The sequence below is a fragment of the Ranitomeya variabilis genome, chromosome 6 (assembly GCF_051348905.1).
Source record: "Ranitomeya variabilis isolate aRanVar5 chromosome 6, aRanVar5.hap1, whole genome shotgun sequence".
NCBI classification, from domain to species: domain Eukaryota; kingdom Metazoa; phylum Chordata; class Amphibia; order Anura; family Dendrobatidae; genus Ranitomeya; species Ranitomeya variabilis.
In genome coordinates, this window is record NC_135237.1 from 491,420,558 (window position 1) to 491,433,421 (window position 12,864).

At 41.1% G+C, this 12,864-nt stretch overlaps 1 protein-coding gene across 6 annotated transcripts in view; it reads left to right on the forward strand.

Annotated features, from left to right (window-relative positions):
- Window positions 1-12,034, forward strand: part of LOC143781389 (uncharacterized) — a 106,520-nt gene extending 94,486 nt beyond the window's left edge. For 3 of the 6 annotated variants that reach the window (XR_013216682.1, XR_013216684.1, XR_013216685.1), the window contains 3 exons: window positions 60-173; window positions 3,149-3,293; window positions 11,747-12,034. Coding sequence is in view for 1 of the 6 variants with exons in the window: in XM_077267983.1 (XP_077124098.1) it covers window positions 60-173; window positions 8,503-8,594 (206 nt within the window). In the remaining 5 variants the exon portion in view is untranslated. Of the gene's footprint in view, window positions 1-59; window positions 174-3,148; window positions 3,294-8,502; window positions 9,794-11,746 lie in introns of those variants that run through there. The other 3 variants (XR_013216683.1, XR_013216686.1, XM_077267983.1) reach the window with 3 other exon arrangements.
- Window positions 12,035-12,864: the final 830 nt, after the last annotated feature.

Consider the following 12,864-nt stretch of genomic DNA (forward strand, 5'->3'; position numbering starts at 1 on the left):
TAGAATTGCTTCCGGGCTTTTAGGGATTGACACCCCCATCATTTCTTTAGTTGCTTTAGGAACACCCTACCAGAAGACCTCCAAGGCCGGGCACGCCCACCATATATGCGACATTGAACCCACATGGGCCCCACATCACCAGCGCAAGTTGGATACTCCTGGGAACCATTTATGTAAGACCGAAGGAACACGATACCATCTAGATACTATTTTATAACTAGTTTCCTGAGATTTAGTGGCTACATTAGATTTATGAGAGAGATGGAAACATTTATGCCATTGTCCACTTGTAAAGGTTTGATGGAGCTCCCTTTCCCACGCCTTACAATTAGGGGGAAGCATATCCGGCTCACTATCTAATAGAAGCTTATAGATATTGGAGATTGCATGCGCAGGATTAGTGGGAGCCATACATAGGGATTAAAAAAAAAAAAAAAGCAATTCCTCCTTTAAGCGGACTCAGAGATCTCATTATTGCATAACCTTTCAGGGCTTTGTAAAGAAGTCATATACGGTAAACAAAAGTAGAAAACAAAATCACTGATTCATTGTGTGTCATGAGAATGTGACTCAACCTGTAAGAACACCGGTCACTGCTGATGTCATCTTCAGTCACCAGTTCCGCCCGTCACCTATACACAGGAAGAATTGGGTATGTCTGAAAACTTTATCCCATGGGTGCTTGGAAAATATTAAGACTCCCATGCTGAGTGCAGATAGATAATAAATAGATAGATAGGAGATAGATAGATAGATAGATAGATAGATAGATAGATAGATAGATAGATAGATAGATAGATAGATAGATAGATGGGAGATAGATAGATAATAGACAGATGATAGATAGATAGATAGATAGATAGATAGATAGATAGATAGATAGATAGATAGATAGATAGATGGGAGATAGATAGATGATAGACAGATGATAGATAGATAGATAGATAGATAGATAGATAGATAGATAGATAGATAGATAGATAGATAGATAGATGGGAGATAGATAGATAATAGATAGATGATAGACAGATGATAGATAGATAGATAGATAGATAGATAGATAGATAGATAGATAGATAGATAGATGGGAGATAGATAGATGATAGACAGATGATAGATAGATAGATAGATAGATAGATAGATAGATAGATAGATAGATAGATAGATAGGTAGATGATAGATAGATAGATAGATAGATGGGAGGTAGATGATAGACAGATGATAGATAGATAGATAGATAGATAGATAGATAGATAGATAGATAGATAGATAGATAGATAGATAGATAGATAGATAGAATAGCTGTAATGTTCAAATCTAGTAATAATGATACTAAAGGCTCCAGGCAATTGTGCCCAAACCAGCGATGTCGGTGGGAACAGATGACTCAAATCACAGAGTGATCATATAAAATGCTAAAGGTATCTGATGTAACATTCCTTTCACAGATGGTGCCGATGGATTGGAGAAATGGAATTTTAACACCCGTTCCTTTTTTTACCAAGAGAGAAAACTGTTGCCAGAGTTTTCTGGCAGCGGCTTTCTCCTCTCCCCCATTGGAAACACATGAGTACTCGACAGCATTTGTATGGTGGAATTGGGAGAATTACAAGTCTGGATGGGCAAACAGATCATTATGAAATTTCCAATTCCCTTCAGAACTGGATGATGAATGGCACACAACTCCTAGTACATTTAAGGGAGGTGCGAGGCACCCAAGTGTCACGTCAGACCATTCGAAACTGTTTACATCAGCGTGGTCTGCGTGCTAGACAACTTGCAAGAATACCCGACCACACCACCAGCCACAGGCACATGGGCCAGGGAGCATCTAGGCTGGACAAGGTACCAGTGGGCCTCAGTGCTGTTCATGTTCACTGATAGAAGTTAATCCACGCTGAGCAGAAATAATGGCCACAACTGATGATGGAGAGGTCAGGTAGAGCGCAATGCATCAGCCACTGTTGTCATCAGATGAGCATTTGCTGGTGGTGGTGTTACTGTGTGGGAAGGTGTGTCTAGTCAATACAGAACTGCCCTACACTTTGTGAATGGTACAGTGAAAAGCCCCTACTACTTGAATAACATCATTAATCCAGCCATTGTGCCTCTGTATGAACAACACAGGCCTAATTTCATCTTCATGGATGACAGTGCTGCAGCTCATTGAGGTCGCATCACTAGGGAACGACTGCTGGAGACTGGGGTACCTCAAATGGAGTGGCCTGCACTTTCTCCAGACCTGAATTCCATAGGGAACCTATGGGATCAGCTGATTTGATGTGTATAGGCTTGTAACTCTGCACCCCAGAACCTCAATAACCTGAGGGCCACCCTTCCAGAAGAGTGGGACGCCATGCGTCAGCAGAAAATAACTCAATTTGTGAACAGCATGAGACATATTTGTCAAACTGTAACTGATGCTCAAGGCCACATGACAAGTTATTCAGACATTGACATTTTTTGGGGTGTATAACCACCACTGTTGTTGGCTCTTGTTTTAATAAATCCAGTCATTGTGCCAATGCCCTTGTTTCAATAAATTGTTTGAGATGAGGAAATCACCATTGCATGCTTGTACTTAAATGCCCTACTTTCATGATAAAATATCACTGTAGCAGTAACTTTTCATTTCCCATAAACGTTTGCGCTAAAGATAAATATCCCTAACTTTTTGTGAGTAGTGTATATATATATATATATATATATATATATATATATATATATATATATATATATATATATATGTATATATATATACTGTATCTACTGTATATATTCACACAGACTCTTCAACACTGAAATTACAACAACAACAAGAAAAGTTGTGGAATTCTAGAAATCGCAGGATTGACAGACATGTTAGAGTTGTGCAAATGAGAAATGGTTCCGAAATTGATCCATCCTGTGCAGCAACTGCGATTGTGCACAATATACCAAGTCTAAGGCATCAAACAATTTCTATGCAAAATATCAGACAGCATTCGCATGACACTGAGCTACAAGTCAGACATCCAGCTTCAGGTGTTCCATTGACCTCATGTCATCGCTTTCAAAGACTATAATGGTGCAGCACAAGGCGGCAATGGAGGTCGGAATAGAAGTTTATCCTCTTCAATGTTGAATCGTGTTTTTGTCTTGCTTGCAGTGCTAGCCGGATATTGGTCTGGAGACCACGTGGGCAACACCATGAAGAGGCTTTACAAGGCAACCCCACACCAGTCCTACTCCTGAGATTAAGGAGTAAGGTGGCTTAATGTACAGTAGTCGGACCCCATTAGTATTCATTCCAGGTACACTAACAGCCCGGCCTTACATTCATTTGGTCATGGAACCAGTGAGGAGGCCATTTCTCCTATGTGTCCCAAAAGCCATTTTTTCAGTGCAAAAACGCTATGTCACATGTTGCTTGTGCTACTGTGAGCAGCCTGCAAGACCTAAACATGCTACCATTGGCTGCATCGTTTCTGGACTAGTCTCCATTTAAGCACAACATGAATGTCAATGGTATTTGTAAAGGGAGCTGTCAGCAGCAGATCTTATTGATTTGGTACTCATGTACATTCATCATGGCTTGATATCCCTCAGACTACCATTAATAAACTAATTTATAGCAGCCAAGGAGTGTGTCAGGATGTCTGCAGTGGAGCCCATACTTGATGATGAGTCGGATGACAAAAAATCAAGACATTTTCAAAATGTTGTTTCTATCTTTCATCACTTGCAGATCATTAAAATGTCCATCCTGTGGTTTCAACACCTTCTCACTCTTGGTGTTGCAATTTCATTCTATATATACAGTAGAGAGCAAAAGTTTGGACACACCTTCTCATTTAAACATTTTTCTGTATTTTCATGACTATAAAAATTGTAAATTCACACTGAAGGCATCAAAACTATGAATTAACACATGTGGAATTATATACGTAACAAAAAAGTGTTAAACAACTGAAAATATGTCTTATATTCTAGGTTCTTCAAAGTAGCAACCTTTTGCTTTGATGACTGCTTTGCACACTCTTGGCATTCTCTTGATGAGCTACAAGAGGTAGACACCGGAAATGGTTTTCACTTCACAGGTGTGCCCTGTCAGTTTTAATAAGTGGGATTTCTTGCCTTATAAATGGGGTTGGGACCATCAGCTGTGTTGAGCAGAAGTCTGGTGGATACACAGCTGATAGTCCTACTGAATAGACTGTTAGAATTTGTATTATGGCAAGGAAAAATCAGCTAAGTAAAGAAAAACGAGTGGCCACCATTACTTTAAGAAATGAAGGTCAGTCAGTCCGAAAAATTGGGAAAACTTTGAAAGTGTCCCCAAGTGCAGTTGCAAAAACCATCAAGCGCTACAAAGAAACTGACTCACATGAGGACCGCCCCAGGAAAGGAAGACCAAGAGTCACCTCTGCTTCTGAGGATAAGTTTATCCGAGTCACCAGCCTCAGAAATCGCAGGTTAACAGCAGCTCAGATTAGAGACCAGGTCAATGCCACACAGAGATCTAAGAGCAAACACATCTCTACAACAACTGTTAAGAGGAGACTTTGTGCAGCAGGCCTTCATGGTAAAATAGCTGCTAGGAAACCACTGCTAAGGACAGGCAACAAGCAGAAGAGACTTGTTTGGGCTAAAGAACACAAGGAATGGACATTAGACCAGTGGAAATCTGTGCTTTGGTCTGATGAGTCAAGATTTGAGATCGTTGGTTCCAACCACCGTATCCTTGTGCGACGCAGAAAAGGTGAACGATGCCTGGTTTCCACCGTGAAGCATGGAGGAGGAGGTGTGATGGTGTGGGGGTGCTTTGCTGGTGACACTGTTGGGGATTTATTCAAAATTGAAGGCATACTGAACCAGCATGGCTACCACAGCATTTTGCAGCGGCAAGCTATTCCATCCGGTTTGCGTTTAGTTGGACCATCATTTATTTTTCAACAGGACAATGACCCCAAACACACCTCCAGGCTGTGTAAGGGCTATTTGACCAAGAAGGAGAGTGATGGGGTGCTACGCCAGATGACCTGGCCTCCACAGTCACCAGACCTGAACCCAATCGAGATGGTTTGGGGTGAGCTGGACCACAGAGTGAAGGCAAAAGGTCCAACAAGTGCTAAGCATCTCTGGGAACTCCTTCATGATTGTTGGAAGACCATTTCCGGTGACTACCTCTTGAAGCTCAATGTATAGAGATATAAAAGACAGCGCTTCACACATTGGTGAAATAGATCACAATTTATTCTGCCTTCTGTGGCGACGTTTCAATCCCAAAGATCTTTTTCAAGCGCTCTTACCTCTTGAAGCTCATCATGAGAATGCCAAGAGTGTGCAAAGCAGTCATCAAAGCAAAAGGTGGTTACTTTGAAGAACCTAGAATATAAGACATACTTTCAGTTGTTTCACACTTTTTTGTTACGTATATAATTCCACATGTGTTAATTCATAGTTTTGATGCCTTCAGTGTGAATTTACAATTTTCATAGTCATGAAAATACAGAAAAATCTTTAAATGAGAAGGTGTGTCCAAACTTTTGCTCTGTACTGTATATATATATATATCTAATATATAAAGCTGAATGTGTGTATGTATGTGTGTGTGTATGTATGTCCGGGATTGGCATCTGAACCGTCGCAGCTACAGCCACAAAATTTTGCACAGTCACACGTCTGGACCCCGAGAGCGTCATAGGCTATATTGTGAGGTGAAATTGTAACCCCGCGCTTTCCAATTCACCAAACAATTTTGCCCCTATCTACATAATGGGGAAAAAGTGAAAGGAAAAGTGTTGGAGGCGTCGCAGCTACAGGCACAAAATTTTGCACAGTCACACGTCTGGACCCTGAGAGCATCAAAGCTATGTTGTGAGGTGAAATTTTAACCCCGCGCTTTCCAATTCACCAAACAATTTTGCCCCTATCTACATAATGGGGAAAAAATGAAAGGAAAAGTGTTGGAGGCAAATTAACAGCTGCCAGATGTGAACAAGGGGGACTTAAAGAATGAGAGCGATGGCGCCAAAGAGTATATACTGTACAGTTGCTAAGGTGGGGCCCCGACATGGGATAATCACCACACCACCACGGGGATATGAACACAAAATGCGCCACACACTACCACGTGCTCGAACACATATACCACCCTCAGCTCACATTTCACCACACATACACCAACCTCGCCACATAAAAGTTGAAACACAAAAGTCGCCGCTCAAAACTCGCCACGCGCAAAACTCTCCACATGCAAAACTCGCCACACGTGCAAAACTCACCTCATGGAAAACTCGCCACACGCAAAACTTGCACACGCGGAAAAATTGCCACATGCACAAAAGTTGCAACACATGCAAAAGTTGCCTCACACAAAACTTGCACATACTCAAAAGGCACCACACATAAAACTCGCCACGCGCAAAACTCGCCATGCGCAAAACTTGCTGCACACAACTTGCTACACTAACCTGTCACATGCAACTCGACACACAAAAAGTTGCTACACGCATGTCGCCACACGCAACTCAACACACACAACTTGACACACGAAACTCGCCCTAAAACACACACAAGTCTGGTATTATCCTTCAAAAATAAAAATCTGATTAATAAGCTGACAAACTACAAGAGCAACAAATGTACCATATAGGAATCCGGCAGCTGTCAGTCACATGACCAGTCTATTATGTGTATGTGTGAGCTAATATATACTGCCAGGGGGTGGGCTTACTGTTGGCTGGGGATTTATCAGGCTGTCAATTTAGCTTACAAATACTGAGGTAAAAATACTGACCAAATAACGTGTGAACAAGGTCTAATACAGGAGGAGATGACATACAGATATATACTATATACAGGAGGAGATGACACACAGGTATATACTATTTACAGGGGAGATGACACACAGGTATATACTATATGCAGGAGGAGATGACACACAGATATATACTATATACAGGAGAGATGACACACAGGTATATACTATATAGAGGAGGAGGGCTGTTGAATTTTTCTTAGATGCATCCAACTTCTCGATTGAAATTAAGAAACTCATTTGTAATCTATTGGAATTTTCTTTAACCCATAATTTTTTTGTTTTTAAGGGGTCCTTCTTCCTGCAGCTCCAAGGAACAGCGATGGGGGCGCCTTTCGCCCCATCCTATGCTAACTTGTTCTTGGGGCTGTGGGAGAGGGGCCTCTCCCTGCCGGATCATGCGGAGTCAATGTGCCGTGTCCATTTGTGGACACGGTACATTGATGACATTTTGATGATCTGGCGGGGGTCGGTTAATGATCTGCAGGACTTCATGACATCCCTAAATAATAATACTAGTAACATCAAATTAACATATAAATTCGATGGCCATGCCATCGAATTTTTGGATGTCATGTTAAAACGAGATGGGCGCGGTGACCTGCAGACAGTTATTTACAGGAAACCAACCTCAACCAACCTCTTGTTGCACGCCTCCTCCTCACACCCTGACCATATCATCCATGCCATTCCCACAGGTCAGTTTCTCCGTCTATGTAGACTATGTTCTACTGAGGCGGACTTTCTTGATCAGGCGGATGATCTAAAGAATCGGCTATTGTCTCGTGGTCATAGTAAACGCAGTGTGAAAAAAGCGTTTAATAGAGCAAAATATTCTTCAAGGGACTCATTATTGTATAAGAGCAATGTGAGACAAGAGCAAGATATTGTTCGTTTTGTCACCAAATACCACTCACAATTTCCAATGATGAAAAGGATTCTACAAAAATCCTGGCATGTGTTGCGGGCTGATCCTGTTATCGCATGTTACCTCCCGGAGAGGGCCGGCATTGCAGTCAGACGGTCCAGGAATCTTAGGGATGTTTTAGTTCATAGTCACTACACAGGTGGAAAAGTGACCACTTTCCTGGACACCATGGCTGTTAGGGTGGGGTGTGTTCCGTGTGGCCGCTGCGTCGCATGCCCGAACATTGAGAGAGTTGGCGTATTTTCCAATTTTGATAGATCACGTGAATTCAAAATTAAGAAAAAAATTACATGTACCAGCACAAACGTGATCTATGTGGTGACATGTCCGTGTGACAAAATGTATGTTGGCATGACCACCCGCCAGCTTAAAACACGTATTCGTGAACATGTCCTGGGCATCGGCGCTGCGGCCACAGTGGAGGACACCTCCACCCTTAAAACACTACCACGCCATTTCAAGATGTTTCATGACTGCGATGCCGGCCTCCTCAGGGCTAGAGGCATTGATTTGCTTGATGTAGGGATCCATGGGGGTGGTACGTTCCAGAGGCTGGCCCGTGTCGAGTCTAGGTACATCTGGACTTTAGGCACGGTACAACCGGCTGGACTAAATGACAATATTAGTTATGCCCCCTTTCTATAATACTCATTTTTTTTGAGGTTCCTTCCCCATGCTAATATCTGTAGCTGTCGGTTTTGTTTGTGTTGTACCAACACTTAGATGCTGTTGTGTTTTTATCTTGTTTTTAACTGTTTTTATTTATTTCTAGCACATGTCGATTTTGTTGTGCCCTGTGGCCCGTTTGAATTTTTGGTCTTCAGCGCTAAGATGTGGACATCGTCGGTTCAAGCTTATGATTAGAACATCCTCTATAAGGAATGAAGAAATTATGGACTATGGCTATAATCTATTAAGCATTGTCTTAGTAATTGGATTATATTGTATTTATATGGATATTGCTACATATGTCATTAATTGTTTGATATTTGTTTGTGGCAAAAATGTCATATTGTTGAGTATGTATGGTTGTTGTCAGAGACTGTCAGTACTATAAATCTCCGCCACGGTCTAGTTTGGCTGTGATGGGCCTATCTGTGGTTACTTTATGCATAATTGTTTGATACTATGTTACTACTATTTTTAAGCTGTGCCCTTTTTTTTGATAAGTATATTTGGTGGTGCCAAACTGTGTATGCCTTTTCTGGGCCGTGCCATTTAGTGAGAAGCGGTAGATTTTATTATGACCGTCTCTGTTGAATTTCCTGTATAATCTTCATTCACTCCTGTGACATGTTTATCCACAGCATTACTTTTCATCTGTAGCTGTGGCTTCACTTTGGTTGCGGCCATAAGTGTATCCGCTGTGTGATCCAGGTGCGCCTGTGCGCTTCCGGGTTGGCTGTTGGTTGCCTCGGATCACATGTGGCCCCAGTGATCTTCGGCTGCCTTCGGCCTTTCTCGGATGGGGCCGGCGCTCTTGTTTCCATGGTGCTGCACGGCTGCTCCCGATTGCCACGCCCCCCTACTTCCGGTACATGCGGAACCTTTCTTTAGTTCCTACGAGCCACATGTGCACCTCTAGTAGTTACACCCTTGCATTTCCGGTCTCGGTGCTTTTAAACCCCATGTGCACATACCTTCTACGCCCCCTGACGAAGGTGTGATCGCCGAAACGCGCGTTGGGGCGGAAGCGCGTCCCCAGGATTCCAGTCCTCTGTGCGGTGGGTACCTTGTTACAGCGGCTTTTATCGTATTTATAGGACAATGGCATTTATTTGTGGTATTATTATGATAGCCACTGTCTGAACATCTACTTATACTCTACTATTGGCTGCTGGTGGCTAGGTTGCCCCTTTACACAGTGCATTCATTTTTTGGTTATGTCTATTTAGTTGTTTATATTTTACGTTAATAATTTTGCTTATTTTTTTCTCCATTTCATATACATGATTCTGCATTTTGGAGGACTGTTAGTCCTGGGTGCGCCCTTCCTGCTATTTCTCAGCAGTGTACTTTGTGTTGTTACTATCCTCTCTCCCTTCACCTGGTTTTATATTGTTAAAATCATTAATAAAGTTTATAGTTTTTTACATTTGATCTGACCAGTTATCATCCTTTTTTTCGTTTGTTGTTTATATAGAGGAGGAGATGACATACAGGTACATTCTACATACAGCAGGAGATGACATACAGGTATATACTATATACAGAAGGAGATGACACACAGGTATATACTATATACAGGAGCAGATTACCTACAGGTATATACTATATATAGGAGGAGATGACATACAGGTATATACTATATACAGGGGAGATGACACACAGCAGGTATATACTATATACAGGAGATGACATACAGGTGTATACTATATATAAGGGAGATGACAAACATGTATATACTGAGGTGAAAATGAGAGGTGTGAGGTGAAAATGAAAAGGTCTGAGTGCAAAATGAGAGGAGTGAGGGAAAATAGTGGAGTGATCGGAAAATGACAGATGTGAGGTCGAAATGACAAGTGTTAGGGGGGGAATGAGAGGAGTGAGGGGGAAAATAAGAGGAGTGAGGGGGAAAATGAGAGGTGTGAGGGGGAAAATGAGAGATGTGAGGTGGAAAATGAAAGATGTGATGGGGAAAATGAGAGGTGTGATGGGAAAATAAGAGAAGTGAGGTACTATAACTAACCACAGATATTTACTATGCCCAGGCAACGCCGGGCTCTTCAGCTAGCTTAGATTTACAATCTCCATGCTTTTCTCATGGTCAACTTTATGTGGCCTGTTCAAGAGTTGGAACAGCCAAAAATCTGTTTGTCTTTGCACCTGAAGGAAAAACTAAGAATGTCGTTGATCAAAAGGCTCTCGAATAAGTAGTAGAAGATTACTTCACATTACTTGGCCAATTTAGTTAAATCTGTGTGGAATATCTCTGGTGTTGAAATATATGTTGTAAAATGCTTCTATTAGCTTAGTTTTTGCCTTTTAATAATTACATTTCTATCTATTTGTTTTGTGGTTTTTTTGTGCAGAATAAATTTTTGTTAACACATTCTATTTTGCTAACAGCAGTTATTACCCCGGGCGAAGCCGGGTAGTACAGCTAGTATATATATAAGGCTTTTGGGAAAAAACTCTGTGGACTGAGGAGACAACAGTTGAACTTTTTGGAAGGTGTATGTCACTTTGCATCTGGTGTAGATGTATCACAGCATTTCAGAAAAGGAACATCAATCATATCAACAGTAAAATATAGTGGCGGTAGTGTAATGGTCTTGAGCTGTTTTGCTGCTTCAGGACCTGGAAGACTTGCTGTGGTAAATGGAACCATGAATTCTGTAGTCTACCAAAAAATCCTGAAGGAGAATGTCCGGCCATCTGGTCGTGACCTCAAGCTGAAGCGCACTTGGGTTATGCAGCAGGACAATGATCCAAAACACACCAGCAAGTCCACCTCTGAATGGCTTTAGAAAAACAAAATTAAGACTTCGAAGAGGCCTAGTCAAAGTCCTGACATTATTCCTATTGAGATGATGTGCATGACCTTAAAAAGGCGGTTCATGCTTGGAAACCCTCCAATGTGGCTGAATTACAACAATTCTGCAAAGATGAGTCAGCCAAAATTCCTCCAGAGCGTAGTAAAAGACTTACTGCCAGCTTTCGCAAACGCTTGATTGCAATTGTTGCTGCTAAGGGTGGCTCAACCATTTATTATGTTTAGTGGGCAATCACTTTTTCACACAGGGCCAGCAGGTTTGGATTTCTTTTTCCCTTAATAATAAAGACCTTCATTTATAAACTGCATTGTGTGTTTACTTGTGTGAACTTTGTCTAATATTTACATTTGTTTGGTGATCTGAAACATTTAAGTGTGACAATCATGCAAAAGAACAGGAAATCAGGAAGGGGGCAAACACTTTTTCACACAACTGTGTGTGTAGGTATATATAAAATCTGTGAGGATTTCAGAACATGCTGAGAATGATCAAATCATGCTTTTTCTCTTTCTATTGCAGGAATATTAGAGATTTTAACGTGGGATTTACTCCGTAGCAATGAACTTGACAGATGCGACGTCTGGCATTACCTGAATTGTTGCCATTGCTTTGAAGTTTTAGAAGTTGTTAGAATGAGAAATTACTCGACTCATTTGATATTTTTTTTAGTGGACTTTAGATTTTTGAACTCAAGTTAACACTTTAACGTAAATTTTATTAAAATTGCATAACTAACAGTTCATAGTAAATAAAGTGCTGAACAAGATTTCTGTTTTCGCCCCAAGTAAGAGCCTTTTCTGTCTTGCCTTTTCCTTATCCATGTGATAAATATGCTGTTTTCATGAAATTCAATGTGAAATTTACTGGACGTTGTAACAGCATCATTGTAGTCACAAGACTCACAGATATGAGAAATGCATCAGTCATGGTTGTCTTATTATGTAAGTTCAAAATATAAAAGAAAAACACCAGCTCACCCTTTCTGTCCCGAATAGTAGGGAAGCATGAGGCCACGCCACTGCCAGTGTTTGTAGATGCAAGTTCAAGGGAAAAAAAAGGTCCAGCTTCCAGAGCCAAGTAGAGATAAAATCATGACCCATTAAAAAGAAATACACATTGCAAAAAAATAAATAAGTAAACGAAGGAGAGACCACCATGAAAATCTGGTACCAAGAAAGTTGTCCACTACTATAACTTTTTTTTTTTTTTTCATAAATCTTGCTATTATGTTCTACTGAAAACATTTACTGTGTTTATTTTAGCAATATTACCTTTTATCATGCTGTAGCAGCACATCTTTAGTTATGGATCCAGCTCTCATGGGGTTAATCGACAACTTCCTTTCTCCTGACTTACTGTGCTCTAATACTACAAGTTCCATGATGCATTGCACTCGCCTGTAACTCTGCACCTGGCACACCCACTCCAAAACACACCCCAACCCCTCCCTCCTCTTCCCCCTCTATCTTCAAAAAGATTTGTGATGTCATTTCTGTCCAACCTCCTCTTTTACATTTGTCCAACCCACACTCCATTACACACAGATAGATAGATAGATAGATAGATAAATAGATAACAAATAGATAGATAGATAGATAGATAGATAGATAACAAATAGATAGATGAATACATACAGA